The 27080-nt window shown below is 39.2% G+C and overlaps 2 protein-coding genes across 4 annotated transcripts in view; one reads left to right on the forward strand and one right to left on the reverse strand.

Moving 5' to 3' along the window:
• Positions 1-19122, reverse strand: part of FAM114A1 (family with sequence similarity 114 member A1) — a 34705-nt gene extending 15583 nt beyond the window's left edge. For 2 of the 3 annotated variants that reach the window (XM_039550960.1, XM_039550962.1), the window contains exons 1-7: positions 19035-19097; positions 16264-16613; positions 14857-14944; positions 5407-5520; positions 5139-5245; positions 2921-3055; positions 1000-1152 (exon numbers count right to left, since the gene is read on the reverse strand). In XM_039550960.1, coding sequence (XP_039406894.1) covers positions 1000-1152; positions 2921-3055; positions 5139-5245; positions 5407-5520; positions 14857-14944; positions 16264-16605 — 939 coding nt within the window. In that variant the 5' untranslated portion in view covers positions 16606-16613; positions 19035-19097. Of the gene's footprint in view, positions 1-999; positions 1153-2920; positions 3056-5138; positions 5246-5406; positions 5521-14856; positions 14945-16263; positions 16614-19034 lie in introns of all 3 variants that reach the window. The other variant, XM_039550963.1, reaches the window with a different exon arrangement.
• A 2840-nt stretch (positions 19123-21962) lies between these two features.
• Positions 21963-26720, forward strand: LOC104690680 (toll-like receptor 1). The gene is made up of 3 exons (XM_010401798.3): positions 21963-22074; positions 23238-23439; positions 24622-26720. The coding sequence occupies exon 3, from the start codon at positions 24700-24702 to the stop codon at positions 26629-26631; it is 1932 nt and encodes a 643-aa protein (XP_010400100.3). The 5' UTR covers positions 21963-22074; positions 23238-23439; positions 24622-24699; the 3' UTR covers positions 26632-26720.
• The last annotated feature ends 360 nt before the right edge of the window (positions 26721-27080 follow it).

Here is a 27080-nt window from a genome sequence, read left to right on the forward strand (position 1 = left end):
GAGCAACTAAAATATTTTAAAATATAAGTTGGTTATATTCTCACAGAATCACTGCGTTGGAAGAGACCTTCAAGATCACCAAGTCCAACCCATGCTCTAATACCACCTCAACTAAACCATGGCACAGAGTGCCACATCCAATCTTTTTTTGAACACCCCCAGGGATAGTGACACCCCCACCTCCCTGGGCAGATGATTCCGAAACTTTATCACTCTCTCAGTAAAAAACCTCTTCCTAACATCCAGCCTATTTTATTAAGAAGTACCCCGCAGGGCAAAGAATGCTAATTACAAAAAGAAAAACAAAAAAGAAAACTTGTTTTTAAGAAATTTATTTAGAAAACTGTTTCAGTACAAAAAATCACTGCTAGGAATCTACAAAATTCTATTAGTCTACTGTCAGAGATCTACTGATGTACTAGCAGAATAAATAAATTGAGAGTTGAAATTAAAATATATTTTTATCAGATAGGCCTTATTAACATTACCATCTTCAGAGAGACATTTGTATACTTCCAGTAATAGTATCTTGGTGTATTTTTATGTAACTTTAAAAACTAACACAATAAGAAGTGAACAAGTAATAATCTGGAACTAATTTTAATTCATCAGCCTCCACATGTAGTAGGTCTGGAATTCCTGAACGTAAGTATTTGTACCTGATACAAAACCAAAAAGATTTTGACCTCTTTGCAAATTCTGCAAGGAATTTGCAAGACATCTGCATAGTGTCACAATCTGAAAAATACACACTACATATGATCCTAACAAAAATATCTGTCAGTTATGAACTTTGTTTTGAGTTGATCTTGTAGTTAAATTTTAGGTGTATTGAGTTAGAGTTCCTAAAACCCAGGACAGGCCCATAGGATCAATTCAGCTTTCTCTGAACTTGATGGAAAACTTACTGTTCATTCTACATGTGTCTGCAGAATAAAATTAATGTAAAGACAATTTTTTTTACCAACCATATTGATTTATGCTGTCTGCATACTGTACCTGAGCTTCACTTTCATTTGACAGGATTTCCAGAGCTTCGAGATGAGACAAACCTTGGAACTCATCAAAAAGTAGTCCATAATGTGCTGTTCTTTCAACTGTAACTTGCTGGGCCCGCCTCTGTTTCTCTTTTTCTTTAGCTTCTCGCAACAGCTGTACAAATATACATCATTCCATGTTTTATTGATAGTGCTGGAAGTGTGACAGATTTTATTACCATCTGCTTCAGTGTGTCTAGAAGTAGTAGTAAAATTTGGGACTATATCACACCTGCAGAGCTAAAATTTTAGAGATGAAATAGCTAACTTCTTTTTTGATAACTTTCTCTGATAAAATATTTATATAGTATTCTAAGCAGGGTTTTCCCAATGGTAATTGCTAACCAACTTTCTTTAAAAAACAATGAACAAAAAAAATCTTGCTTATATTTTCAAAAGCAATGTCAACTACAGATACCATATAATAAATTTCACCACCAATTATAATGAAAGAAAAAGGACTATTTAATGTGCAGCCTTAAAGAGCCATGCAATCCATTCTACAGACCACAAAATGGGAAGACTATAATTTTCAGGACCTACCCACCAACTTGCATAAATAATGCACCTACATAAATATTTCCTATAAAATATTCTTAGCAAATACTAAAGTCAGTTTTATGTGACAGCAGGACTGACAAAAGAGATTAATGACTTATACCAAAGGTGGGGCAGACCTACCCTCTATATACTTAGGTATATTTTGGAGTGCTTTTAATACACTTCTAGCAGTGTATAAAAAAGAATAGTGTATCCAACAGGATCTTCTACTTCTTCCTTCTATTCCCAGGATGAAATGGCCTCTCATGAATTTGTTACAGCAAAGGTGGTAAATACATCTGAACTGCATGTTAGGTCACATATAAGTGTCTGAATGCAGGTGAACTCCCGCCACTTACGTTATTCCATCATTCAAAATTTCTACACTATTGTCTTCAGTGATTCATTTGTTACAAAAGACTTTAAATGATACATTTTCCCTCTGAAGTCTCCTTCTTCAAAAGTTAACTCACTAAGTTTTATGAACAAATCACTAGAAAGTGATAGTGCAACCCATGAGAACTGATTTATGTTGTATTCTGCCTCAGATTCTACATGCAAATTCATGCATGCTGTTAAAGGAGACATTCTCAAAAGCTCATCTTAACCCTGTGGGCCTTAACAAGAGTTAATTGCTTTTGATCTGCTGTAACAGTATAAGTCTGTTAACTCCTACAATGATGAACACTAAAGATGAAACATCTCATTAAAAGAAAAGTACCTCACTCTTCTCTACAAGGAAGTAAACATGCAGTAAACTTAGTTTCTTTTCAACATCTGTTGTTTTCCACAGCCTCCCTCCTCTCAGTGTTTGGAGAAATAAAAACATTTTGTACTTAAAGCACTTTCACTTCTGTTTTTATCACTTCTCTGAGCTTTAAAACATATGAGTCACAACTGTGTAAGGTTACCATTAAGTTAGACGGACATTGAGATACAATTTTTTACAGGTTTAGCTCCTAATGACATATATGTCATATTCCAGTATTACTGATTTCCAAGGAAAAGAGTATAGTAATGTTTATGCTGGAAGATATCTATCTACAGCTGTTACCAAAACATCAGTAATTTGATTCTGCCTCCAGAGTGTAATGATTTATTACCACATATACTATCTTATTTAAATAAGCTATTGCATATGTGATTATGCAGAAAAGATGATTTTACATTATCTTTTGTGGTTCTGTGAAGAAAAATAAAGTAGAGCAAATATAAAGCATAATATTTATTTCCCCAAGCCCAACCAGTACCTACTGCAACAAAGGCCTCCCCCTGAGGCACGTGAAATTCTGGAAAAATAATCTGAAATTGCATTGACAGAGCAGTATTTAAATAAATCCAACCTGAGATAGTGAGACTGTTCTTGCCATCAGTGTTTTGGTTCTCTTAAATCCAGGATCACTTTCTGCAAGGACGTTCATGGTTGTCTTCCCAATAAATTCCAAAGCATCTAAGCCTCCAGATAACACACTTTTCCCCTGTATAAAATAATGCAATATGGTTATTTTCTTCCCAGTTTAGGCTAATACAAACTGTAAAGAGGAGTGCTTTTATAGACACCATCTTTGAGCATTCAGGTCCCTAAATTTCCTATACTTTAACTAACAATAGGATTCATGCATTTACTTTGTTCTGAATACATTTTCCAAAAGAAAAAAAAAAGAGCTATACAAATATTTCCATTTAATTAAATGACTTACACGGGATGAAATGTAACAATTGTTGTAATTTAATTAAAAAAATTAAAAAATCATAGAAGGGCTGGAGTACATCTCCTGTGAAGACAGAAAATCAGTGCTGTTCCCTGAGGAGACCTTCCAGCAGCCTTCTAGTACCTAAATGGGGCCTATAGGAAGGCTTGAGAGGGACGTTTTGCAAGGGCAAGCAGTGTTAGGACAAAAGGAAAAGGCTTTAAGTTGAAAGAGGATAGATTTAGATTGGGTATCAGGAAGAAATTCTTCACTATAAGGATGCTGAAAGCACTGGAACAGGCTGCCCAGAAAGGTGGTGGATCCCTCACCCCTGGAAGTATTAAAGGCCAGGCTGGATCAGGCTTTGAGCAACCTGGTTCAGTGGAAGGTGTCCATGTCCAAGGCAGGGGCATTGGAACTAGATGATCTTTAGGTTCCCTTCCAATCCTATCTATTCTGTGGCTCTATCATTCTATGAATACCACTTTAATTTCATCTGATGGCATCTGGTTTGTAGGAACATGTTTTAGACATGAAAAATGTGGAGTCAAGTCCATCATGAACAGAAGACTCCGCCTCACCTGATTTTTAAAATTTCAACACTTGTGATGACTCTGAAACTGTCTATTTAAATACACGTTTTTCCTGTGTCTTCATATCTTTTACGTACATTGAAGAAGAATTTTCACTGGCTAAAGATTTCCATTTCAATCTGGATTACGTGTGTGTCAGATACTCAAATGCTGATGTAACCTGATATATAATGGAAAACCCTACCAAAGTCTCAAATGGGATTATAGGTGACTTACTGAGACCTTAAGTGATTCTTTTTGTACCACATTGATCACTACGGCATAGTAGCATCTCCAGGGTGCCTACAAGCACATTTCTCTTACAACATGCTCAAGTAATCTTACTGGTTGCCAGCTCTCACAAGTCGTATGATGCTCCAGGTTCTGTAGAAACAGTCTTAGGAATAATCTGCAGGAATCTCCTTCTGCTCCCCAAACCTTTGATATTAGATTGATGAGGCAGTCAGAGTGAACTGGATATACAATAAAAAAGAACTGCCACTTCATAAAACTTGCTCAGTGGGGAGTTAATCTTACATGCTTTTACAGCCAATGTTTAAAGTCTCTTTTAATTTCAAGTGAAACACCATACTGAAAAGTGTAAAAAATGCTGGGGAAGATGATGACACAAAAATTGATTTGGAAACGGTATGGTACAGGATTTTGCAAAAGCTGAAATCCAAAAAAAGAGAAAAGGATGAAGTTCAACACACAAAATATAAGGACAGTGTAATAGGAAAGAACTGTGAACAAAAGATTTTGCCTCTGTGAGTTTTCAAACAGGCCCCCTTCTGGGAAGATTAACACAAAATGAGAGACTAGACAGAGGGGTGAAGGTAAAGGCCAGGAACTAAAAATAGAGAGCTTAGTAAAAGCCTTAAAATAAGCAAATGGAGTATTTTCTTATTTTCTCTGCCTTCAAAAATGGTAACAAATCCTATCACACTTTCTCTGGACTGACATATGTGTAAAAATAAAAAATCAGACAATGGTACAATTATAAAAAAGATTTTCCAAGAATTTCCAAAATTCTACATAGTTTAGGAGAAGACCACATTTTTTTCACTGAAACTGGTGACAATGTAGTAACTGAGTTAGTTCTGTTTGACTTTTTTTTTTTTTTTTAAATTTGACAGTTTTATTTAAAAGTTATTTTGTCATGGAAAAGACTCTAAACAGACCTACAAAAGAACTGTTTCTACAAAGAATTGTAACTTAAAAAATGTGACCTACAGTGAAGTTGAACCTAAAAATAATGAAAAATAACTAGACCAGAGAGACCAGCTAAAATGACTCACTGTGTTTTGTACGGCATTAGTGATAGCTGACAGCATGCCACGAGATCCAGATGAAGGGGAAGAAGGAATACTCTCAGAAGAGCTTTGGTCTAGAGAATCCTCTGCTTCTAACAAAAGAAAAAAAGCAGGTTACAGTATAATTTCAACTCTGCAAGTCACAAATTACAGTAAACTGGTTTCTGTGACCAAAATCTTAAAATTTTGTAAATCAAACTAATTTGGCAGTGTCAAAGAGTTCTGTCCACAATTTCAGTGGACTTGAACTTACGAGTAACTGGTGTTTCAGCTGCAGGAGGCTCTGCTGTTTCCAAAGATGCTGAACTTCCACTATGAATTCTTAGGGTAGTTCCTGCTTTTTCCTTTACTGCTGTTATCCCATGACCTGTAGCAGAGGCATATTTTAGACTATATGATTTGAAAACTTATTACTAACAGTGCGTAGTATTCTTATACTTAATGAATTATGACAAACAAAATATCTACTAAACTTACCTCAATTGCTTAATTTGTCTAGGTTAACAATTCACTTCTTCTAGTATATTTATATTAACTGAATAGAAATGATAAAGCTGGACTATAACACAAATTATGCTGGATTTGAAAAATAAAAGTTATTTCAGTGGCACACATAAGTTTACTTCCCTGCTTTTCAAAATGCTAAATATTCTATTGCAATCAGTTTAAATGGAAACTGGCAGTCCTCGTAAGGCCATAGAGTTGGACCTCACATAATTTTCAGAATTTTAGAACAATTAACCCAAAGTTAATGGATTTTGTGTGACTGCAGGACGGAGGTAAGGAATTTGTTCTTCAGTCTTCTGCATAGGTGCTATGTTTTTAGGAATACTGACTCAGGTCCTCAAAGTTATTTCAGGATTTAAGCTCCTTAGTTGCTCATTTGAAGTAAGATTCTGAAGTGTCTCTCCTCAAAGCTACTATTTAAACATACTTTGTAAAGTCTGCTGATGTCAATTGACACAGGCAGAACTATTGCTCCAGTGGTAGCTGATCTCCTAGAGAGATTTTACCACCTCTACCTGATTCATACGCAGTGACTCCCTAGCCCTCTATTAAAGTGGTCTAGTTTAAAATAAAGTATAAATGTTGCTACCATTTTTATCTGAATATTTTTGACAGAACAGGATTGCCTTGCTGGTTTTCTACTCAGAGTTTATTTACACTAGCAAATCACAGGGACTGGTAATATCCCGCTATAGGATAGGGTAGACTGACTGACAGTCAGCAAGGCAAAGCAACATCTTCCTAATCTGCATCAACTGTAGTTGAAAAATGCTGCCCTTAAAGAAGACTACTCTAAAATTGTCTGCCTATTTTACTACTGGATATGTGCACAAGTATGTCCATGATATACTTCTCTCATTACAAGCAATCCAGCTAGTAATCTTCCTTAGCTGGAAGGTTCTGCCTGTCAGCTGAGGTGCAACAGGTTAACAACAAACCAGGTGAGCAATATTTCTTTCCAACACAAAATTAAATAGCTTCAGTGACAGGATTTGATTTTTATCTTGTACAGTACACTGTTAGTGCATCTTGCATGAAACCAATCACTTCTAGCAGCAGGACAATCCAGAGTGCTTCATCTATCTGCCTAACTACTTATGAGAAATGTTAATGACAATTTCATACTTCTTTGGTTAAACTGAACTGTAAATAGATGAATTATTTCAGAAAAGGCATTAATACAGATGGTCAGGCAGATATCTAAACATCTAAGGCACAAAATTAGACATAATGATTCATTAAGTGTTGTCCACACTATCCCACAACTGTGTGCATTCTATTAGAGTAGTTCAAAGCACCTTTTTTGAGTTACATTAACTACAGCAAAATAGCCTATCACTTGCCAGTGCCCTGCAGCATTCTGAATAAACATATACATATATGTGTGTGTGTGTAATCATACAAAAATGCTTTTGAATATCTGATTAAAGAAAGATGCAGCAAATATATTTGAAATGGAGTAGGAAAAAGGAAAGCTTAGATTTATGATTCTGTGATTTGCAGATGGAGCACACATCAGGTGCTCTGTGACTTCAGTAATAAATATATTCTAGAAAATATATGTGAAGCAGCACTACTGAAAGATCACATACAAGAAAACTGGAGTATCTGGAGGTAAACACAAAGAACAGACATCTCCTAAGGAATAGACCTGCAGAAAGAGGGAATTTCATAAGCTGCACAAGGTCCTAATGCTTTACACTGAAACAGCCTAGGCAGATAAATGCTAAAGAAAATATGTCTAAAGAAAATATGACCTTTATCTCTTTTATCTTGTGTCTTACAAAAAACAGTAGTGTGTTCAACTGTGTGGGTCGTACCAGGTAATGCACCACAATGTTTAAGTCATTGTTGAACAATTTCTTGATGTTTGCAAAGTCTGTTCCAATGCAGATACTGAAGAGCAGCATCCTGCATGGTCTAATCCGATCTCCCACATATTTTAATGAGCTCAATGAAAATATTAGTGTGGATAGATTCTGGAGTCATTTATTTAACCCCAGATTCCTGGGGCTCACTTAAACCACTATTACTTGCGCTTCTAAACGAATGTAATAGATACTGCATGTCACATTCCTTTCCATTTCTTCCGCCCACAACTTTTTAAATGAGCAAGAGTTTTATTCTTTCCATTGACTTAATTGACTTGACAACAAAAAATACTATGGTCTTCTAGTCATATAAAAAGTCCTATAAATATTGAGCAAAAATTTCAGTTGTCTGCAAAAGTTACACATCTTCAGATTAATTTCCCACTTTTTTTTCTGGGATTTTTTTATAGCCTTGAATTGGTTCTTGTCATTTTGCAGACAAGCTAATACATTTATGAAGAGAAAGTACACAGTTGCTGTATTGGTATTTACTGACTTACAAAAGGTAGCATTTTCAGGGCTGTGGTTACATGTACTAGAATAATAAGAAAATACTCCAGGTCAGCTAGGGCTGGCTTTGCTGAACTAAGCTATATGGCATGTATGTTTGACTGCAGCAGCAAAACCACTTGAGATCAGAAGACTACAACTGAAGCAACCGTTAGATAGGCATATGTACACAAACACGGCAGAAATGCATGTTGCCTTGGAAAATAAAATGACTATTTGTAATTTCAAAAGACACAGAAATAAAAGAGGTCATGGGAGAAAAGGCTCCAATTTAAAGATACACTCATTTTGTAACACTGGGTATGGTAATGCAACTGAACTGACACCTCTGACATCTCCATTTACTCTTCTGTAACAGCAGACTGAAGAGCTATGCAATGGGTATGGTTCACTGTGAGCTTTTGGAAGAAAGCATTGCTCTGTTGTTGCTTTTGTTTCTCTACCTCCATGATTCCTTGCCTTTCTATTGGCTGGCAATTTCCACTGAGTATTATTGTTCACGTTCCTAGCTGGGATCTTTCATTTGAAAAGGAAGGTTTTGCAAACAATGCCTAACAACATGACCTGCCTTTTGGTTTGCCTGATCTGGCAAAGGCCAGATTACAGCACTCACAAATGCTGTAAATAGATTCCACTTCACTGTAGGCTGTCTTATCCTCCACCTCCCAGCTTAGTAGCTCTAGATTCCCTGCAGAAGAGGCAAACAGACACCTCTGGAGGGCAGTTCGCTATGTCTGAAACCTAAACCACTCTATATAGGAATCACTGAACCCTTGTCCATCTCACTGGCAATTGGACTCCCTGCTTCAGTAGTACAGATGGGGAGGAGTTTGAGATTTTGTCCCTGGCTACCACACAGCCTTTGTAACCTGTGTCCTACCATGGGGGCACTTCTAATGAACAACCAATCAAAATTTAGTCTAGTAACATGAGTGAATCTTCATCTGGCTCAAGCTAAAGATGAAGACTGATGCCTTAAATGAACTTCTTTCACCAGCTGAGAAACTGAGGAACCTGAAACTGGCTGAAAGAGAATCACTCCACTACATGAAGTATAGAGATGTGGAAAATCCAGCTGTGCTCTGGTTTTGTACACTAAGAAGTAGGACCCCACTGTGCTCCCTTTTACGCTTTCCTATTGGTACTCCATTCACTTCAAGCCTTTACAAAGTTTCTCTTCCTTGCAGCTAAAACAAAAAGCCCAGGCTAGATTCTGATAATATCTATGCTATCTAGTCCGCAAATCAGGAATCACTCCAATTAAGCTAGTAAATGAGACTAGATTAAGATCTCATTGCAAGCATAAAAGGTTTCAATAATAGCAATAGGCATAAAGGCTGTTATACCATTTTATTAGCTCTCAGTGTCTTCTAGACTAAAAGCCAATGTTAAAAGATATAAAGCAAAACGGACTGCTGACCCTAAATGCACGCTCACATTTCCTCCTTAAAAAGGAAGAACTGTAAAAAAGGTCTTTGTGTAAACAACAAAGTGTTATTTACAAAACAGTTGTGACCACCGTGTGATGTCAAGCCAAAGCAGTTTTCCCTTCATCAGCTGAATTTGTGAAATAAAAAAAGTCTTCTGAAGAGATTAACTATCCTTTTTATGATCACATAAAGTACAAGCATAACACCCAGCCTTCCTTTTTTAATATTGTACTTTATTTTGCAACAGGGGAATAGTAGCTATAGAGAATAGAAGAGACATTTGCAATGTTTGAATACTTTAATTTCACATTATCTGCAGCATTTGCATTTCTGTTCCACACAGAAGTCAACTTAAGCTATGCAATGCTGATTATTACACATACCCATGTGTAATGAGATCCAAGCTCATGAACACAGTGACATCTAAAGTGACATTTCGTTCTGTCATAGTGAGTGACAAAAAGTGCTTTTCATACCAGGGAGAACTATTGGTGTCTGATATTTTCATGTGCCATTCTGATAGCTGAGGAAATAGATGAGAATATACCCAAGAACAAAATAATCAAGATAGTAGAATATTAATTACGAACAATGCATTACACAGCCTTATAGTATGAATTTCAGGGATCATGTGAATCAAACAACTGGGTCATTTTTTTAATTACTTTTACTGTGTAAAGATATTGACAAGTGCTAGCAACGGCCCTAAAGGTAAAACACCTTAAACTTACATGGAGTGAAGCACTTGTATACAGTATGATAGAGAACAGACTTCGTTTGGAAATACAGCTCATCGAGCACCATAACTTCAGCACCTTCTGAATGCCATACCTCATTGAAAACACCACAGCATATGGAAGGAAAGGCTTACAGAAGGTAGTCACTTTCATTAAGCTAGTAGATAGATTAGTTGGAAGAAAAACTGAAGAGCCAAGCTTTCAAGCATAGAAGCTGTTTTAAAAATGCAAGTCACAAGCCACCAGTACAAACTGAAAATGTACTTTGCCTCACATAAGCCCTGGAGATAAAGAGTTTGCTGTTACAGCTAAGCTAGCCTAATGGCTTCTTGGTGCAGTTATGGGAGGTTCTACTCCTCCCCATGTTCTATACTTGTCCCTTCTGCTGGCCCTGACTGGTCTCAAAGAGTCGGTTCAAGGAACTGAAGAGGCAGAAAATGGATTTTTCCTTCCTCTAGATTTATTTTTATGTCAATTTAGCCTCCTGAACTGGATTAGAGGGGGCTCAGAGGAACATGAGTGCTGGTACAGGGAGAAGGAAGAAATATGCAAGGTGTGGGACTACACATTTCAGTGGCTACCCACCATTAATTGATTTAGCTGCAATAGCACCCTCTCTAGGAGGATAGCTTTATCAATACTGTTACTAAAGGACTGGATTGTGTAATGGCTGATTTGCTAAAAAGCACAATTGAAAAGAAAGAGACATGGATTAGGTTTCAGACATAGAACGTACTTCTCCCATCTCATCATTCCAGCAACTATTTCAGTGGTTCTGCTCCACTGTCGTTCCACAAGGAGGAACCAAATTTCTTGCACCTTTTAAAAACAAAAGATATCTCTTCACCTCATTGATGAAGCTGATTCAATAGTTTGCTTAGTGTGACATCTAGTGTCAAGACCCCAAACATGGTTCAGGCAGTGACTGAAACTAATCCAAAGGCATTACAGATTCTGTTGTGTAGAGGAGTATCACATTTGTCTTGTCATGGGGACCTCAATCCAAATAATGTCAAAATCAGTTCAAAGACAACAGACATTTTCTTTGGAATAAAAAACTACCACCAAAACAATCCCTGGCTGTACGTGCAGAGTTACTTAAAAGGGGATGAGATACAAATTATATGGAAACTGTGTTATTATCGGGAATGAAAATCAGCTGTGCTAAACAAATTATAGCCATGCACTAAAAATGCTCATGGTAGACTTTCCATGGCTGGAGGTTTTCAAGATGCGACTAGACAACATGCAAGAGAATCTCATCTAGATGCATAAAACCTTTCCCACAAAACCCTCAACTAGATGACTTTTCAAGGTACCGTCCAACCTGGGCTGTTCCATGACGCTATTTGTTAAAAGCAGAACGTATTTGGTTAAGCTTTTAAAATGTTATTTAGTCCACCTCAAACTGTTTCTGCTATTTTTACAAAGTACAATTTTGAAGAAAAATATAAGGAATAGTAAATATTTGTCATATTTTGCCAGACAAGCAGCTACATTGTACAAATATGATGACAGAGCAACAGAAAAATACAGACCAAAGGTGTTGCTGCTAAGTCTTTCCTCCAAGAAAGCAGTTTTACTTACAGCATTTGCTACACTGAAGGAATAGCAACTTTACAATGGACTGGACCACAGCAAAACTATTTTCTAGTGTGGAATAAGAGATGAAGTGTTGGTTGAACTGCTCAGATATTAAATGGAACAACTTGAAGTGGAATAATAAATATTTAATAATAAGAAGAAAGCTTATAGAAATTCCCAATAGCTTTAATTTTTTTCCATATATCTCACTAGGAATTATCATACTGAAGCAGATATGTGGTCTACACAGTACCATATGCTGTCCATGACACCGAGAGACAGTAAATATTTCACGGGATCAAGCACGAGTTTTTATAATAAACAACTAGGAAATAAGCCCACTATATCAGGAATATAAAATATTACCTGGTACATTGATTTCCTGGAACAAATCTAAGATTATCTATGTGGTCTTCCAAGTTACCTTGGGTTCAGAAAATATGGAAGAATGAACATTTAAATTCTGGTCAATTCAAAGTTTATTTTGTTTAAAAAATTCGCGAAGTTAGATTCAAAATTATTAGGCAGTAACATGGAAACTCAACCTACCCTGATCCCAGGGTCAGGAAGTCTGTCTATGCTGCAGGTTCCAGGAAATAGGAAAACAGGGGCAACTGCTGCTTTACATACATCTGGTTTTAGGTGCTTTCCTAGTTGTTCTTGGTCACTGCCAGAACCTAAATAGTAGATGGGTCTTCAGTGTGAAACAGTGCAACCATTCTGGTGTTGAATTAAAATTATTTTAAAATTTTGTTTTTCATTTTTTTGCATGTGGAAGCTCCTTTTCCAAGCCAACTTGTCTAGTTCCAACTGTGCTCATTTTTAGACAATAATAATCCTAAAGATAAATTTTCATGGTGATGATATGCCTATTCAAAATAGACATCACACGACCTTATCAAGTCAAGCTGCCTACACAACAAACTCGTTTACATACTTACATGCTGTGAAGGTAGTTATGATGCTGATACAGTCAGATGGTATGCTAAGAAGCCAGTATCAATTACACATCAATTTTTAATGTATATGAACCAAGATGCTATAAGGGCTCTAAAAAAAGGACATCACATCATTAAAAAGTCCATGGAAATCCACAGAGCTACAATGCTGGCAGCAGGTTTTATAGACAAAAGCAATGAACAGCTGTAAAAAGATAAGTCTTGTTTACTTATTAGAAAATAAGAAGGGCTACAACACACATTCTTGTTTGTCTCCTAAACTTTTTCCAACGGCATTCCTCATTTTCATGTAAGCTCATGTCAATAGGGCAAGGAAATACCTATGGCCATACTGTCCCACAGAAAATATATACATCTGGGGACACTAAACTGGTTGCTCAGAGAGGCTAAGACCTTTGTAACATTTAGGTAACAAACAATCTTATTACTCACAAACAGCTAATGGCTATTGTATAGAATGCTATTTATTACAAAAGCTAAACAGAATGTAAATATGGTTATCTCACAGGCAAAAACTGAATGGCCTGAGAGAGGTCTGTTCCAAGCAATCCACTGTTGCAACCATAAAAATGAACTGCAAAATCCAGTAGCATTACAATTCCAAATGATCAACAGCTGGTTATAACACAAAACCAAACTCTTCTCAGAATGCTGATGTTATGATAATTTGATAATGAAAGAGACAAAGATCTTTGGAAGTCTGTGAAAGCAGTAGCCTTTATTAGACCTAATGGTGTTGGGAAAAAATCGAGCAAAAGTGTTGACACAGAGATCCTTCTTTCAGAGTCTAAAAGAGAAGCACTAAACTTTGAGGTTAACTACAAGTTGAGAAGACTTGTGCAGCTCCACAGAAGGCTAAGTGCCTTTGCCCATATCAGTTTGTTCTGTGCATTCCCATCTTCTCCCACTTGGTAGCATTTGAATGATCAAATGATGAGCCATATTAGGGACTTTACAACTGATCCAGCTGAAGATCTAGCTCTTACTTCAGCTGCACTTTCCAAAATCAGTCCCATAAACCAGCTCTGCCACCACTACATCAGGGCTACTGTGAGCATAAGAGAAGGAAGAAATACATTGCTGGGGCAAGGCAGGCCTGCTACTTTCAGCAGCAGCCTTCATTTATGTAAATTTAAATGCATCTTAGTAACCCATTCCAAATGTAACTAGAAATGTTAATTGGTTGGACTGCCTGCAAGAAAATGTAGTTATGTACTCTTGACTGTGGATGTTACTGAAAAAAAGAGAGGACAAGAAAAATCCCCTCCTCTGAGAAACAGAGAAAAATAATTTACTGTCCATGGAACAGAGGAGATAAGGAGGAGAATTATTTAGCATTATATGGGATCATAAAACCAGTATCTGTTGAACTCATTATTTTTAGTAACTAGCAATTAATTTTAATTCCTAGGTTCATCTTTTAAAGGTATTCTGTGGATCCTTTATGAGAACTGATTAGCTAACAGCTTTTTTTGTTACAAAACACTTCTGGTTTGTGAGAAATTATTTCCCACTGGTAACTACATACTTGTATGCTTTGCTTTTTGTCTGTGAGTTTTTGATGAGCAATAATTAAGTTTTATCTAAAGTCTTCACAAGGACATTTTGTATTGACATACTGTTGAAAATGAGAGTATAGGGAGAGGGAGTATAGGGCCCATGCTTCAATATGTTCGTCTGAAATCTAGTGTGACAATTGGACAGTTTCACTGGGCAGCAATGAAAGCTGGAATAATTTACAAGAAGTGAATTCATGTTGTGTAGGCAGGAGTCACGGCATACAAACCACTAACATGCATGAGCACGGATCTGGGTTGCTTTGACTTGAGAAACCGTAAGTCTATGGCTGATAGAAATTGTATTGGATTATGGATCCTTTCTGTGAAGAAGCCACAATCAGGTAATTCATTAACTTTACGAGCAAGCCTAGCATCTTGTCTGTAATGAATAATTAGGAAGGTCCATCTTCCTCTTTAAAAAAATCATGCTTCCCAAGTTTATCAGGACAAAACTGTCTACAAATCCTTAATTTGCAACACTAATCTCTCTAATGACACATGAAAATTATAAATTATTTCCACACGCTTTACTGATTGAACACTTACCCACTGTGGCAGAAGCTGATGACAGGAGAGACTTTCCCCAGGTACCCCAAGCTCCCCATCTACTTGCTTTAGATGAGGAGTCGGTATCCTATAAGAACAAAAATGTTACTCCACTGTCTAAAAATCTTGTTCTCAAAAGGCAGGAAGAAACACAAAGAACCCATCAGGCAACAAAGTCTGGCATTTAATAGATGATAAATCAGGTATTATGTGGAGTTCAGACTTCTGTGCATAAGAAAGCAGAACGGGAAGCGTAGTTCACATCACCTGTTCTTGGAAGAGCATTAAACTCCAGAGATGTCTCTACAGACATCCTAATATTTCTTCAGGCACCCAATCCTATAAAGCCATACAAGTCTATTAGGGATAGTATTAGGGAGAGGCAGGAACCTGTCTCATTCCTGGGTTTTACCAGGAGCCAAAGTTGGAAGCTTCTCTTCCAAAGTCTCCTCACATGTGTAATTCAGTAGATGTGTGTCCTAGGTTACAAAGTAAGATGTAACCAATAGTATGTATTCTATGATCATCTTCACAAGCTGTTAAAGCAGGTGGGGCAGTGTTTGTTATCTCCCACCATGACTCATCCCTGATAACTCCCTCCAGGGGGGCTGTCTCTGTTTAATGGGCAATCAAGGCCCCACTGCAGGATTCATAGAACTGCATCAGCCCACTGTGAGATGCTGTGCCCAGGGGGAGCAGCCAAGCATTCCCACCTGGATATAATCCGGGGTTTGGAACAGCCCAAGTAGCCCTTACCTGCTGCATTCCTAGAGGGCAAGAGCTACCACTGGACCTTCAGGTGAAGACCAGAGCCTTCTACAGGATCACTGCTTCAACAGGACCACTTCATCTGCACTGCTACCACCACCTTGACTAACAGGGTGTCGGCTTTTATCCTGACTCTGTCAGTGTTCTTGAACTATTGCATTTATTTTAATTTTCCTATTAAATTATAATTCTGATTTGCGATTTCCCATTGGTTTGTTTTCAAATTAGTACAATGTGCACAGGGAACTCCTAACAACTGAGTTTAATAAAAACACAGCCAGAGGATGTGCTGCACACCTTTCACAGTAATGTGTAGTGTTAAGCAGTTAGCAGTATTCCATATTTAAATCATATTAAGAAACTGTTGTCTCAAGAAAGTCTCCAGTAACATATCATCTCTACACAATGCAAGTTTTATTGCAACTAGGCTTCAAAGACCACATTAATATCATACTGGCAAAGCAAAATTAAACTATTCCTAGTTTTCAAAAGCTTGGTGTTGCAATTTAATTTACCCCTATGCAGGTTTTCTGTATAACACCCGAGGTTTTTATGAAAAACAGTATGTACATTATACAAAAGTCTGTCCTTATAATGCAGGGAGGGGAGGGCTTTTACAGAAAAGAAAGTATTACTTACTGGACTGTTTTGTTCATGCAGTGTTTCTTCCAATTCAGGTTCTGCATCAAGGCTTACAGTTTCAATGCACTCGGTGGGCATGTCTTCAATTGTCTCTTCCCTGGAAGGCAGGCTTTCCACTAGTTTTTCAGTCAAAGGGTTTTCATTACTGAATATGTCTCCTTCCTTTCTATCACTGACATTCTGAGTGACCTGTCCATGTTGATCTTGTGAAGACTCATACAAGATCCCAGCTTCTACAAGGTGTGGTTCTGATTCATGAGGCAATGCCTCATTGCTGGGCATTTCCATTACTTCAGGTTTTTCTTCAGATGGGGTGCCATCAGATACGTCTTCAGACATCTTCAGTTCTGAATATAGAAAGTAAAGTCTTTTAGGTACCATAAACATTTGAGTAACTATAAAATACACAGTGTTTACCATATGCTACTGCTAAAAAACAACACAGCCTCGATGTACGACCTCCTAAAGCACGGACCCCTATGGCACATGCATCGTGCTGGCACTGGTATCAGGATAAAACTATAAATACCCTACTCACGCTGCAGGATCCCACTCAAATACGAAGAGCAGCATTTGTTTTCCAAAATACGGTTTGGTGAGGGTAAAAGGATATTCATTTGTCTGGAGAAGTCAAATGTAAGAGTTTCCACATGGTTAATTTCTATATTCACTATGAGGTGTGTATGAAAGACCACTGCAGAACAGAGTAATCTGAGTTGCAACAGCCAAGCAGCTCTTGCTCTCCCTTTCATCACTGTGACATACACAGGTTCCTATAGCCTGCTGACTGATGGAGGGAAGGATAACACTCTGTGACTAAAGCTGTAGTGATATTCATGTGCTTGAGAAGGGGTATAATTTGTGAACATGACTGGCCATGGTCCCTACAGCCATTTCATAGACACAGCCATAGCTCACACTGTTTCTGTATCACTTGTCTCAAAGTCCTGCACTTTGGGGAGTCCAACACTTTTCACCATCTCCCAAAATTCCAGCTGTGTGATTAAACTTCGATTTTGAAGCCAAGGTAAGCTTGTCTGAGGTAGTTATTGATTTTTTTTCGTAAGTTATGAACCAGTTTTCTCTTATTTATTCCATATCTTCCAATGTAATTTTGGAGGTATTTTCCACCATTGTGCAGTCATCAGGCAAAGATAAAACCATAGAGCAAGCTCTGCAGCTGATTAAGGAGTGGCAGTGCCAGAGTCCAAAAGGACCACTGTTCTGTGGTTACTAACACTTATTTGTTGGTAACAACAGTATACTTGGCACTCAGAAGACAATCCTTGACAGAGAGCTTGCAATATGTTGAGCTGCATGGCATAAAAAAACCTTGTAAAGTCCTCTCTGTAGATGCGGCATTTTCATTGACTCTTATATTAATTAAATATGGCTCAAAGGTTTGCACCTGTCAGGAAGAATAGAGGTTCTACGAGAGACTGAAAAACAGGTGAGAAAAACACAAAAAGCTAAATATAACTGGGAGTTAGGTGAAATTTGCCTGAGAAGCATGTATTTAAATGAGTATATTTTATTAAAGTCTATAGAACTGTACACATATATAGCTTTAGCAGCCTGTTTATCTAATGTGAAAGATCGCTTGCTTAAACAGTTCCAAGAGTAGCATTTAGGATCAGTGAACAAGAAACATAAATAAATAAGTAAGCAGTTGCTATAACTTGTATTACTTCAGCTTACACTGTACATTAACTATCTTCAGAAAACATGAATTCACAAGTCAGAATCTTTGCATTTGCCAGTTTTCCATTAAAAATACAGCAAATATTATAAAATGCTTTAGTGTAGGGAAGTACTGCTATTGTTTTAACAGTACTCACTATGTGATGGGCAGCATCACCTAAAGAAAGTTTTTGTATTTGTAAACCAAATTCCATCATGAGATACGAGGATCCTCTATCAAAACCTGTAAAAGCTTTACACACATACGTCATAATTTTGTATGGGCATTAGCTCTGACTAAGCTTTTAATGGATCACACAGACGTGTGCACACGGATTTTTGCAGTATTGGGTCATCTCTGGGTACCACTCGGGCCACGGTCCCTGCAGCTGTCTGCGGAACCTTCCTTTCAGGAGCACGGCACGTAACAGCAAATTACCGCGTCTGTCGGAACACACGAGCCGTGCTGCAGCTGGGCTCACTGTCACTCAACCTCTCATCCGTGACACTGTCCTGATCCAAATCAATTCGGACAGCTCTGCCCCAAGGCAATTACTCTGCGGGAAGTTCGTGAGGGAGATGCTGAGGCCAGCCCCGGACCGTTGGCAGAGCAGTGCCCGGTCGGCACCGACCAGCCACACTGAGGGGCCGGCGGTAGCGGCATCTGCCGACCCTCCAACTGAGGAGTTTCATCTCGCCTCGAAAACAAAGCCCAGCCGCCGCCGGCCGCCTTCGGGCACGAATCGCCGTCCCCAAGCCGGAGGGAGGAATAACTTTCTTGGCGACAGCACCGCGCCCCCCTCTCGCTCGACGCCCGCTGTCGCTCCTCCTCCGCGGGACGCTGCGGGCACGGCAAGAGCAGGCGAACCTACCCTGGCGCCCGCCGCCGGCGGCTCCCCCTGCCCCGCTGCCCCCTGCCACAGGCAGGGCAGGAGCAGCCGGGGCGCCGCTCCTCCAAGCCCGCAGCGGCCACAACTTCCCCCTTCTCTTTTTTTCCCCCCTTTTCGAAATTCCTCTCTGGGACAGAGCTGTGTAGCGCAGCCCGTGTCAAAAGCGGCAGAAAAAGCAGAAATCGCCGTGTTTCTTACCGCTCAGCAGTGCCCCGACCGGCGCGCCCCCAGCTCCTTCCCTTCCCCGCCCCGCCACGTCGGCAGCAGCGGGGGGAGGAGGCAGAGCGGGCCAGGCAGCCGGGCCGGCCCCAGGGAGGAGGGAGGGGTGGCCTTTGTCCCTTGCTCGCCTTCCGGCTGTCTGAGGCGGTTGTCTGTTGCAAAGCGGCAGCGCCGTGCCGCTGCCGAGCCGTCTCCGGGCTCCAGGTTGCGCTGACCCAGCGCTGGCCCAGGCCGCCATTCCCGGCCCTCAGTGCCCCTGGCGCGGGCCGCTGGACTCCCCGCTGGACGCGCCGGCCCGGAGCGTCGGGCGCGCCTGCAGCAGCGCTTTCTTCAGGGCCGGCGGCAGCCCCGCTTCCGCGCTGAGACGGGAAAGGGGTGAATTTCATAGAATACGATGAGTTGGAAGGGACCCATCAGGATCAACGAGTCCAACTCCTGGTTCTGTGCAGGACACCCCAAGAATCACACCACGTGCCTGAGAGCGTGGTCTCCAAAAGCTTCTTGGACTCGGATAGGCTTGGTGCTGTGGCTACTTCCCTGGGGAAGCCGGTTCAGTGCTCAACCACCCTCTGAGAGAAAAAGTCTAAATTAATCTAGTTGCTGAGGTAGCATAAAAATTTATTATTTTCTTTTTAGAAACTGTAATCCTTCCTCAGAGTGAGCACTTACTGACCCGTGGGGTTACAGAATTAAACAACCGAAATGTAGTTTTTCAGATACTGCTTGGCACCTTCCTTATCGCTGTGTTTGTTTACAGGAAATGCCCCCGACAGAAGCCGGCGGGTGCGTGCACACATTTCCCGTGAGCTGGTGAAACATTTGGTTGAGCAAAGGGGTTTCAAGCTCTTCCCAACAGCCTGTAGTTCTTGTTTCTGTGTAAGTCCTCATACCCATTCCTCTTTTTGCCACTTCATTTTAAGGCGAAGCATGCCCTTCACAGTGGTAAAAGGCAATTCCACGGTTCATCATAGCATCATTTCTATGACTAGTCTGCCAACGAGAGAAATTACTTTTGCCAGAGGAGGCAAATCAGCACACTGTGACTCCAAGAGGTGACAAAATAAAGCCCCAGTTCTCAGAAGTGTGCTTCACAAATACCGATCATGCTATGTGACTTAAACAGTAACCAGGGAAAAGACTCTGAAGGTTCTCATTAAGGTAGTTGGCAGCAGAACAAGTGTTTGTATCCCTCCATAATAAGGTTCTTTTGAAGGTCTTTCAGTGAGAATTTAAGTGTCAGGGAATGCTGTTTAATTTATTAATATTGGATATATTTATTGAAAATTAAATCTGGAGTAGCCCTAGGGATTTCCCTCTGCTTTTCAGTGGAGCTCGGGAAGAGTAAGAGCAGTGTTTTAGGAGGAATCACGGTAGCTGAAGATTGTTTAACCTATGACAGATGATAATTTTGACTGTAACGTTGATCTTGCACTGTCAATTTTGCAGATTCTGTACATAACCATGCATGCTACAGTACTGCAAGACATTGTTAGTCACTGTTGCAACACAAAGGTATCACTTCAGGGTGAAATTAACATTGTGTGTACATAAATGTGGATGTCTGTCTGTTTGGATAGAAGGCTGTATAAATTTTGTAACTTCCTAAACTACTTTTTTGAATTTAACCCTTGCATTTTCTAATTTTTTTCTCTTTCAAATTTCAGCACTTAATTTCACTTGTATTTTTTCACTGTGGTAATATTGCAAATGGTTTTGGAATAAATAAGCATTAGAGATTGGACACTTCTAGCCATCTCAGATTTCACTGACATTTGCTATTACTCTGTCGTCATCTTTCTAATGGGTTTCAGGAAAGATACCTGCCTTTTAATAAATAGATAAGTATAAATATAAATACAAATATAAATATAAATTTAAATATAAATATAAATATATATTTAAATATAAATATAAATATAGGTGGAAAGACATTTGACTACTTTTAACAGAACATGGAAGTATGCATGACATTCACGGATTGTATTAATCTACTTCCAGTGATTGCACTGGTAAATCTGAGCAGTAAATCTGAAGGGCTAATGGCATGCAATTAATGGTAACATGCTTATTTTGCTGTTTAACATATGGTTCATCTGTCTTTATAGTATGTAGGCATACAAACAATGCCAGTGGCATTTCATTTCATGAGAAATTAAATATAATCTACAGAATAAGCCTTAAAGCGAAGAAGTATTTTTTTTAGATTATTTCCTCTGCTTCCTGAATCACTGAAATATTAAATCATGAATGTGTTACGGTATGCAAACCCAGAAAGGTAGGTTGTAGTGTGGCAGTTCTGTATTTAGATCTCAGCTATGGTGGAATTTCTGACCAACATTATACAGAAATAAAGAGAGACTGGTTTATGTCTTTGCCAGGACAATAACTCTGTGTTTGGGCATTCAGTACCAAAGTCACTGCTCTGTTTTAATTTAAAAAAAAACCAAACCAAACCCGACTCAGTGTTTCCATGTTCACTGTTTAACCCAATCACAACACTGCTGGAGCAGGAGAGAGATTATTTTTCCATTCCCGTTAAAGGGACATTAAACTAAGACAAGTAGTACTTTTATAAACCAGCCTTGATAAGAGCCTGACAGCTAAATTGATATAGCAAAATGCACAAAAAATTACAATAATGCATATAGACTTAGATCATTATTTTCAGATAGGAAGGTGTTTGAATTTCTTGTTCAAAGGAAGTACTTATTTTCATGTTAATTTAATGAAGATAGAAAGTCAGTGAAAAGATTAATTTTTCTCCTGTATTTCAAAGCATAAAAACACAAAGTTCAATAATAATAGAGTAGTAGGGCTATCACAGTAATGTTGTATGTGGAAAATACATTTGGAGAAAAGCAAATGCCATTTCACAAGCTGTCAGTAGATGGCACAAACATTTATATAAAAATTTGGGCGTTCCTAAGTGTTGTTACTCAACAGGATAGAGTTACGGGAAGTTTTCTTTTTGTGTTCTCCTGAGAACATTTTCTGCTTTTTTGGAGAGCAGGGATTTCTGGTGAGAAAGTTTTCATTTTCTTGACTTTATGCTGTTGCTAGTTAGCTAGAATTGTCTTATATTCTGCATCTTATTTGAAAATGAGCCTTGTTTTCCATAGCAGGGGTATGATGTTCTTTCGAGTGTATGGGTAAGCAATGATGTTGCTTGTGTTGTTGTTCTGTTGTAAGTTGCTTGTGTTCAGAACATTTATCCAAAGAAACTGTCAAAATAGCAGTCTCTTTTTATTAGCCCTACACCCATAGTTAAGGGGGGCAGAGTGATGGCAATAGTTTTTTACAGTTCATGAATGGGTCTAACTTAATCATATGTTTCATCCTTGTGAAAGGCATGTTTGTAACACTATTTTTTTTTGCTGTTCTGGTAACTTGTGAAGTGCATACCTTAGTACTGAACTGTCTTAGCTAAATATATTCTGTATATTTCTTGTGTGGAAGTTTCGTCAGATAATACCAATTTTATATTGGAAAAACTCTTAAAACCTCAATTTTTGTCTCTCCCCTCACTCTTTAAACAACAGGACACTTTCTAGCTATGCTCTTGGCTTGCCTACCCTCCTCAAGAATTGCTTTTCTTGATTAAGCTTTTTTTATCAAGTTTGAAGACATGAGGATACTTCTGAATTAAAAACGATATGACTATAAAGGATAACTTCTACAGTATTAGCCCCCAAATCACAGGTTATGTGTTATAAAAGTTTTACTTGTGTTGCTTCATAGGATATTCTAAAGAAAGTTTGAAGGCACTCAGAAATAATTTGACTGAATGCTAGGATACATGAATGGGAAAGAAAACAAAACACATGGAGAAGAATCATACCCTTTTTGCATCCAGTCCATGGATACTGCTGAAATTTTATCCCATGAAGGAATAATGATTTAAAGGTAGATTTTTTTCAGATTCCTCTTGAAGCTACATAAACACATTAGTAGAGTTGCCCAAACAATCAGAAGAACGGGAGTGAGGATGCCCAAATGCCTTTTGAGGGCAGTGATGCATATAATTTTTCCAAATGAAAATTTGGAAAAAGGCTGGAAAAGTTCTGCCATATTACCCCACTATTTCTAGTTGATTGCCAACCTTAGTTTCACGCATTCTTTACGAAAGTACTCAGTGGACTTTTCTTTTTATTTTTCTTTTTTTTTTTTTTTTTGTATTATTAGATCAAGTGGAACGTGTATTTTGCACCCAGTAATTCTGAGAAAGCTTGTGGAATGGTTGATGGTGCAGAGAATGTAGTCCTTGAAGCTGTAAATCAGTCCCACAGGTGATAGCTACTGTCTCATTGTGGAGTCATTGGAAATATAAACTCACAGTTTAGCCACTTCAATAGCAAAGGAAACTTGAAGGCCAGTGCAATCGTTGGTAAGTACTATGGGAAGCTTCAAGCAACACTATGATTTAAAATTAATGGGAGGGAAGGGAAAAGAAGAGGAAATAAAAAGATACTAGAAATCTGGAAAACAACTTTAAATAAGATTTACACATGTAAAAGTGTTAACCAAGTTCTTACCAGTTCCTGTTTTAGAGGGGCGGTCCCATGGATTTATGCAATACCTAAAAGGAGATTTAAGACAGTGTTCGCAATGGCTGACTTAAACAAAGGGAAGCTGGCTACCCTAAACTCCTACATTCAGAAAGAAAAAGTGACCTCTAATAGGGAAAACCGAAGCTAACACACAGTTATGATTTTTTTTTCCTCTAAACTGTTTAAATAAAACTCTCTTTCACAACAGAGATGTTTGAAGTCAATGTACTTAGATCAGGGCTGGATTTTGTGTAAAGAGGTTCTACAACTGATATATTTTTGTGTAGCCTGCACATATTCCCAGTGTGTGTCTGGTGTTCTCTGTGTATGCCTGACAAACCAGACATGTGACCACCCCACTTTCAGAGTCTTAAATTCAGGAAATGCTCAAGCTCAGACAAGAAGTAAACTCTTCTGTGGACTTCCCCAAGGCATAAATAGAGATTGTTCTACCCTTACCCCAGTTTCCCCAGTTAAAAGAAGCACTGATGATCCAATCTCAGCTGCTTAAAGACATTCAGCTTTTGATTCAGGCTCTTGAACCTCCATCCTGTGTTTCAGACCAAGTGTTACAGTCAAAAGTCCATTTTTAAATAAAGTCTCCGAGTCCAGTTCACATCCCTTAAGAGAGAATCTGAGGAGAGGATGACTGTGCTGACCTCAATTATTGTACTTTCTAATCAAAGTATATTACACAGTTTAGGAAGCCTTCATAATACACTGAATCACAGCAGTAATTCTGTAAGCAGCAAATTTTAGACACCTATGAAATCAGACATGTTTTGTAAAAAACCGACTCATTATATGTTAAATACACCATATTTACCAAATAAAAATTTCAGTGGTGTTCTGTTAATAAAGAATGTCTCTTCTGAATGATTGTAGGTACCTTCATTGCTTTTTGAATCAAAAGGAGAAATGAGACATTGGAACCTTAAAAAAATCTCTCTCTCTGATGGTTCCTGCACAGCTGCTTAATGATACAATCTGCTTTTTGCTTGTGTTTCTTTGTTTTCCAGCAGGATTAGAACAAAGATGGACTGTTAAGAAAAGTATTGAGCATCTTCAAGGAAACAGAAAGCAGTGTGACACAAAATATGAGCTTTCTCAGAAACTTTTTTCTTTACAAGTGTCTGTTTGCATTAACTTTTTGGAACCACATCAGCCTGTCTGTGGAAGAGGAACTCTTCACATCTGCTTCTAACAATTTTCCAGAAGATGGTTCTAACCAAGAAGTCAAGTGCCCGGCACTCGCATGTACAAATAGCTCTCAGTCCAAAGCTAGTTCTGATTGGGTTGTGATACAAAATACTACAGAAAGCCTGTCACTGTCAGAAATCACAAAGTACAATGTAGAAAAATTGGTAACTTTATTATCTAATTTCAGACAAGGATCCAGGTTACAAAATCTGACACTGACAAATGTGTCAGTGGAATGGAATTCTCTTATGAAAATTTTTCAGACTGTATGGCACTCATCCATTGAATACTTCAATATTAACAGTGTAACACAACTGTCAGAAATTGAAAGTTATGACTTTGACTATTCAGGTACCTCTATGAAAGCACTGACAGCGAAGAAAATTCTAATCACAGACTTATACTTCATACAGGATGACCTATACAGAATATTTGCAGATATGAATATTGCAGACATGTCAATAATTGATTCAGATATGATTCATATGCTTTGTCCTTCATCTGAGAGTCACTTTAGATACCTAAATTTTTTAAAGAATGATTTAACAGATTTACTTTTTCAAAACTGTGACAACCTGCTTCAGCTGGAGACATTAATCTTGCAGAAGAACAAATTTGAGAGCCTTCCCAAGGTAAGCTTCATGACCAGCCGTATGAAATCACTGAAACATCTGGACATGAGCAACAACCTGCTGCGCCACAGTGGTGCTGCCACGCAGTGCCAGTGGGCTGAGTCTCTGACAGAGTTGGACCTGTCCTCCAATCAGTTGGCGGATGCTGTGTTTGAGTGCTTGCCAGTCAATGTCAGAAAACTCGGCCTACAAAACAATCAGATCAGCAGTGTCCCCAGGGGGGTGGCGGAGCTGAAATCCTTGGAAGAGCTGAACCTGGCATCGAACAGGCTGGCTGACCTGCCAGGGTGCAGTGACTTTCCATCCCTGCAGTTCCTGAACATCGAGATGAATTCGATCCTCACCCCATCTGCTGACTTCTTCTGGAGCTGCCCAAGGGTCAGGGAGCTGCAGGCCGGGCACAACCCATTCAAGTGTTCGTGTGAGCTGCAAGCCTTTATCCGCCTGGAGAGGCAGTCCGGGGGGAAGCTGTTTGGCTGGCCGGCGGCATACGTGTGCGAGTACCCCGAAGGCTTGCGAGGAACGGAGCTCAAGGACTTCCACCTGAGCCAGCTGGCTTGCAACACGACGCTCCTGCTTGTGACAGCGCTGCTGCTGACGCTGGTGCTGGTGGCTGCGGTGGCCTTTCTGTGCATCTACCTGGATGTGCCGTGGTACGTGCGGATGACGTGGCAGTGGACGCAGACAAAGCGCAGAGCTTGGCACAACCCCACCAGAGATCCGGGAACCGTTCTGCAGTTCCACGCGTTCATTTCCTACAGCGAGCGCGATTCGCTGTGGGTGAAGAACGAGCTGATCCCGAACCTGGAGAAGGGGGAGGGCTGCGTACAACTGTGCCAGCACGAGAGAAACTTTATCCCCGGCAAGAGCATTGTGGAGAACATCATTAACTGCATTGAGAAGAGCTACAAGTCGATCTTTGTGTTGTCTCCCAACTTTGTGCAGAGTGAGTGGTGTCACTATGAGCTGTACTTTGCCCATCACAAGTTATTCAGTGAGAATTCCAACAGCTTAATCCTCATTTTACTGGAGCCAATCCCTCCGTACCTTATCCCTGCCAGGTATCACAAGCTGAAAGCTCTCATGGCAAAGCGCACCTACCTGGAGTGGCCGAAGGAGAGGAGCAAGCATGCCCTTTTCTGGGCTAACCTGAGGGCAGCTATTAGCGTTAATCTGCCAACAGCTGATGAAAACTAGTGTGGGGAAACAGATTAAGAATCTTTCCAATGGGGTTTCGTTTGTTTTTTCTTAATGATGCAATAAATATGATTTCCATTCACTGCCAATGTAGTTAACTTTTTGTTACACATTCTTGTTTCTAACTAGTTGTCTGTGTTGCCTCCTGTCTTGGGGTGACTTGAAGTTGTATTCCCTATCGCTGCACTATGCCCAGGAATTAGTATATATACACCTTTCTATGCTTTTAAACTGAGCCTGAGCAGAGAGAGAAAAAGAAACCTCAAGGACACAGACAGAGATAACACACTCTCGTTCTCTGCATTTTTTTTTGGCTTCTGTGTTCTGCTGCTGGGGGAGAGGAGCAGAGATGCACCCTGCTTGCTTGTTCAGCCATCTTTCAGGTTCTTTTCCCCTCCAGAGAGTTGAACTTTGTTTTTTCCCTGGAATTTTGGATTTTTCCCTTTCTC

This window comes from Corvus cornix, chromosome 4 (genome assembly GCF_000738735.6).
Source record: "Corvus cornix cornix isolate S_Up_H32 chromosome 4, ASM73873v5, whole genome shotgun sequence".
Taxonomy (NCBI): Eukaryota; Metazoa; Chordata; class Aves; order Passeriformes; family Corvidae; genus Corvus; species Corvus cornix.

Coding starts and splice junctions, on each gene's coding strand:
- LOC104690680 (XM_010401798.3), top strand. CDS start 24,700: ATGAGCTTTCTCAGAAACTTTTTTCTTTACAAGTGTCTGTTTGCATTA.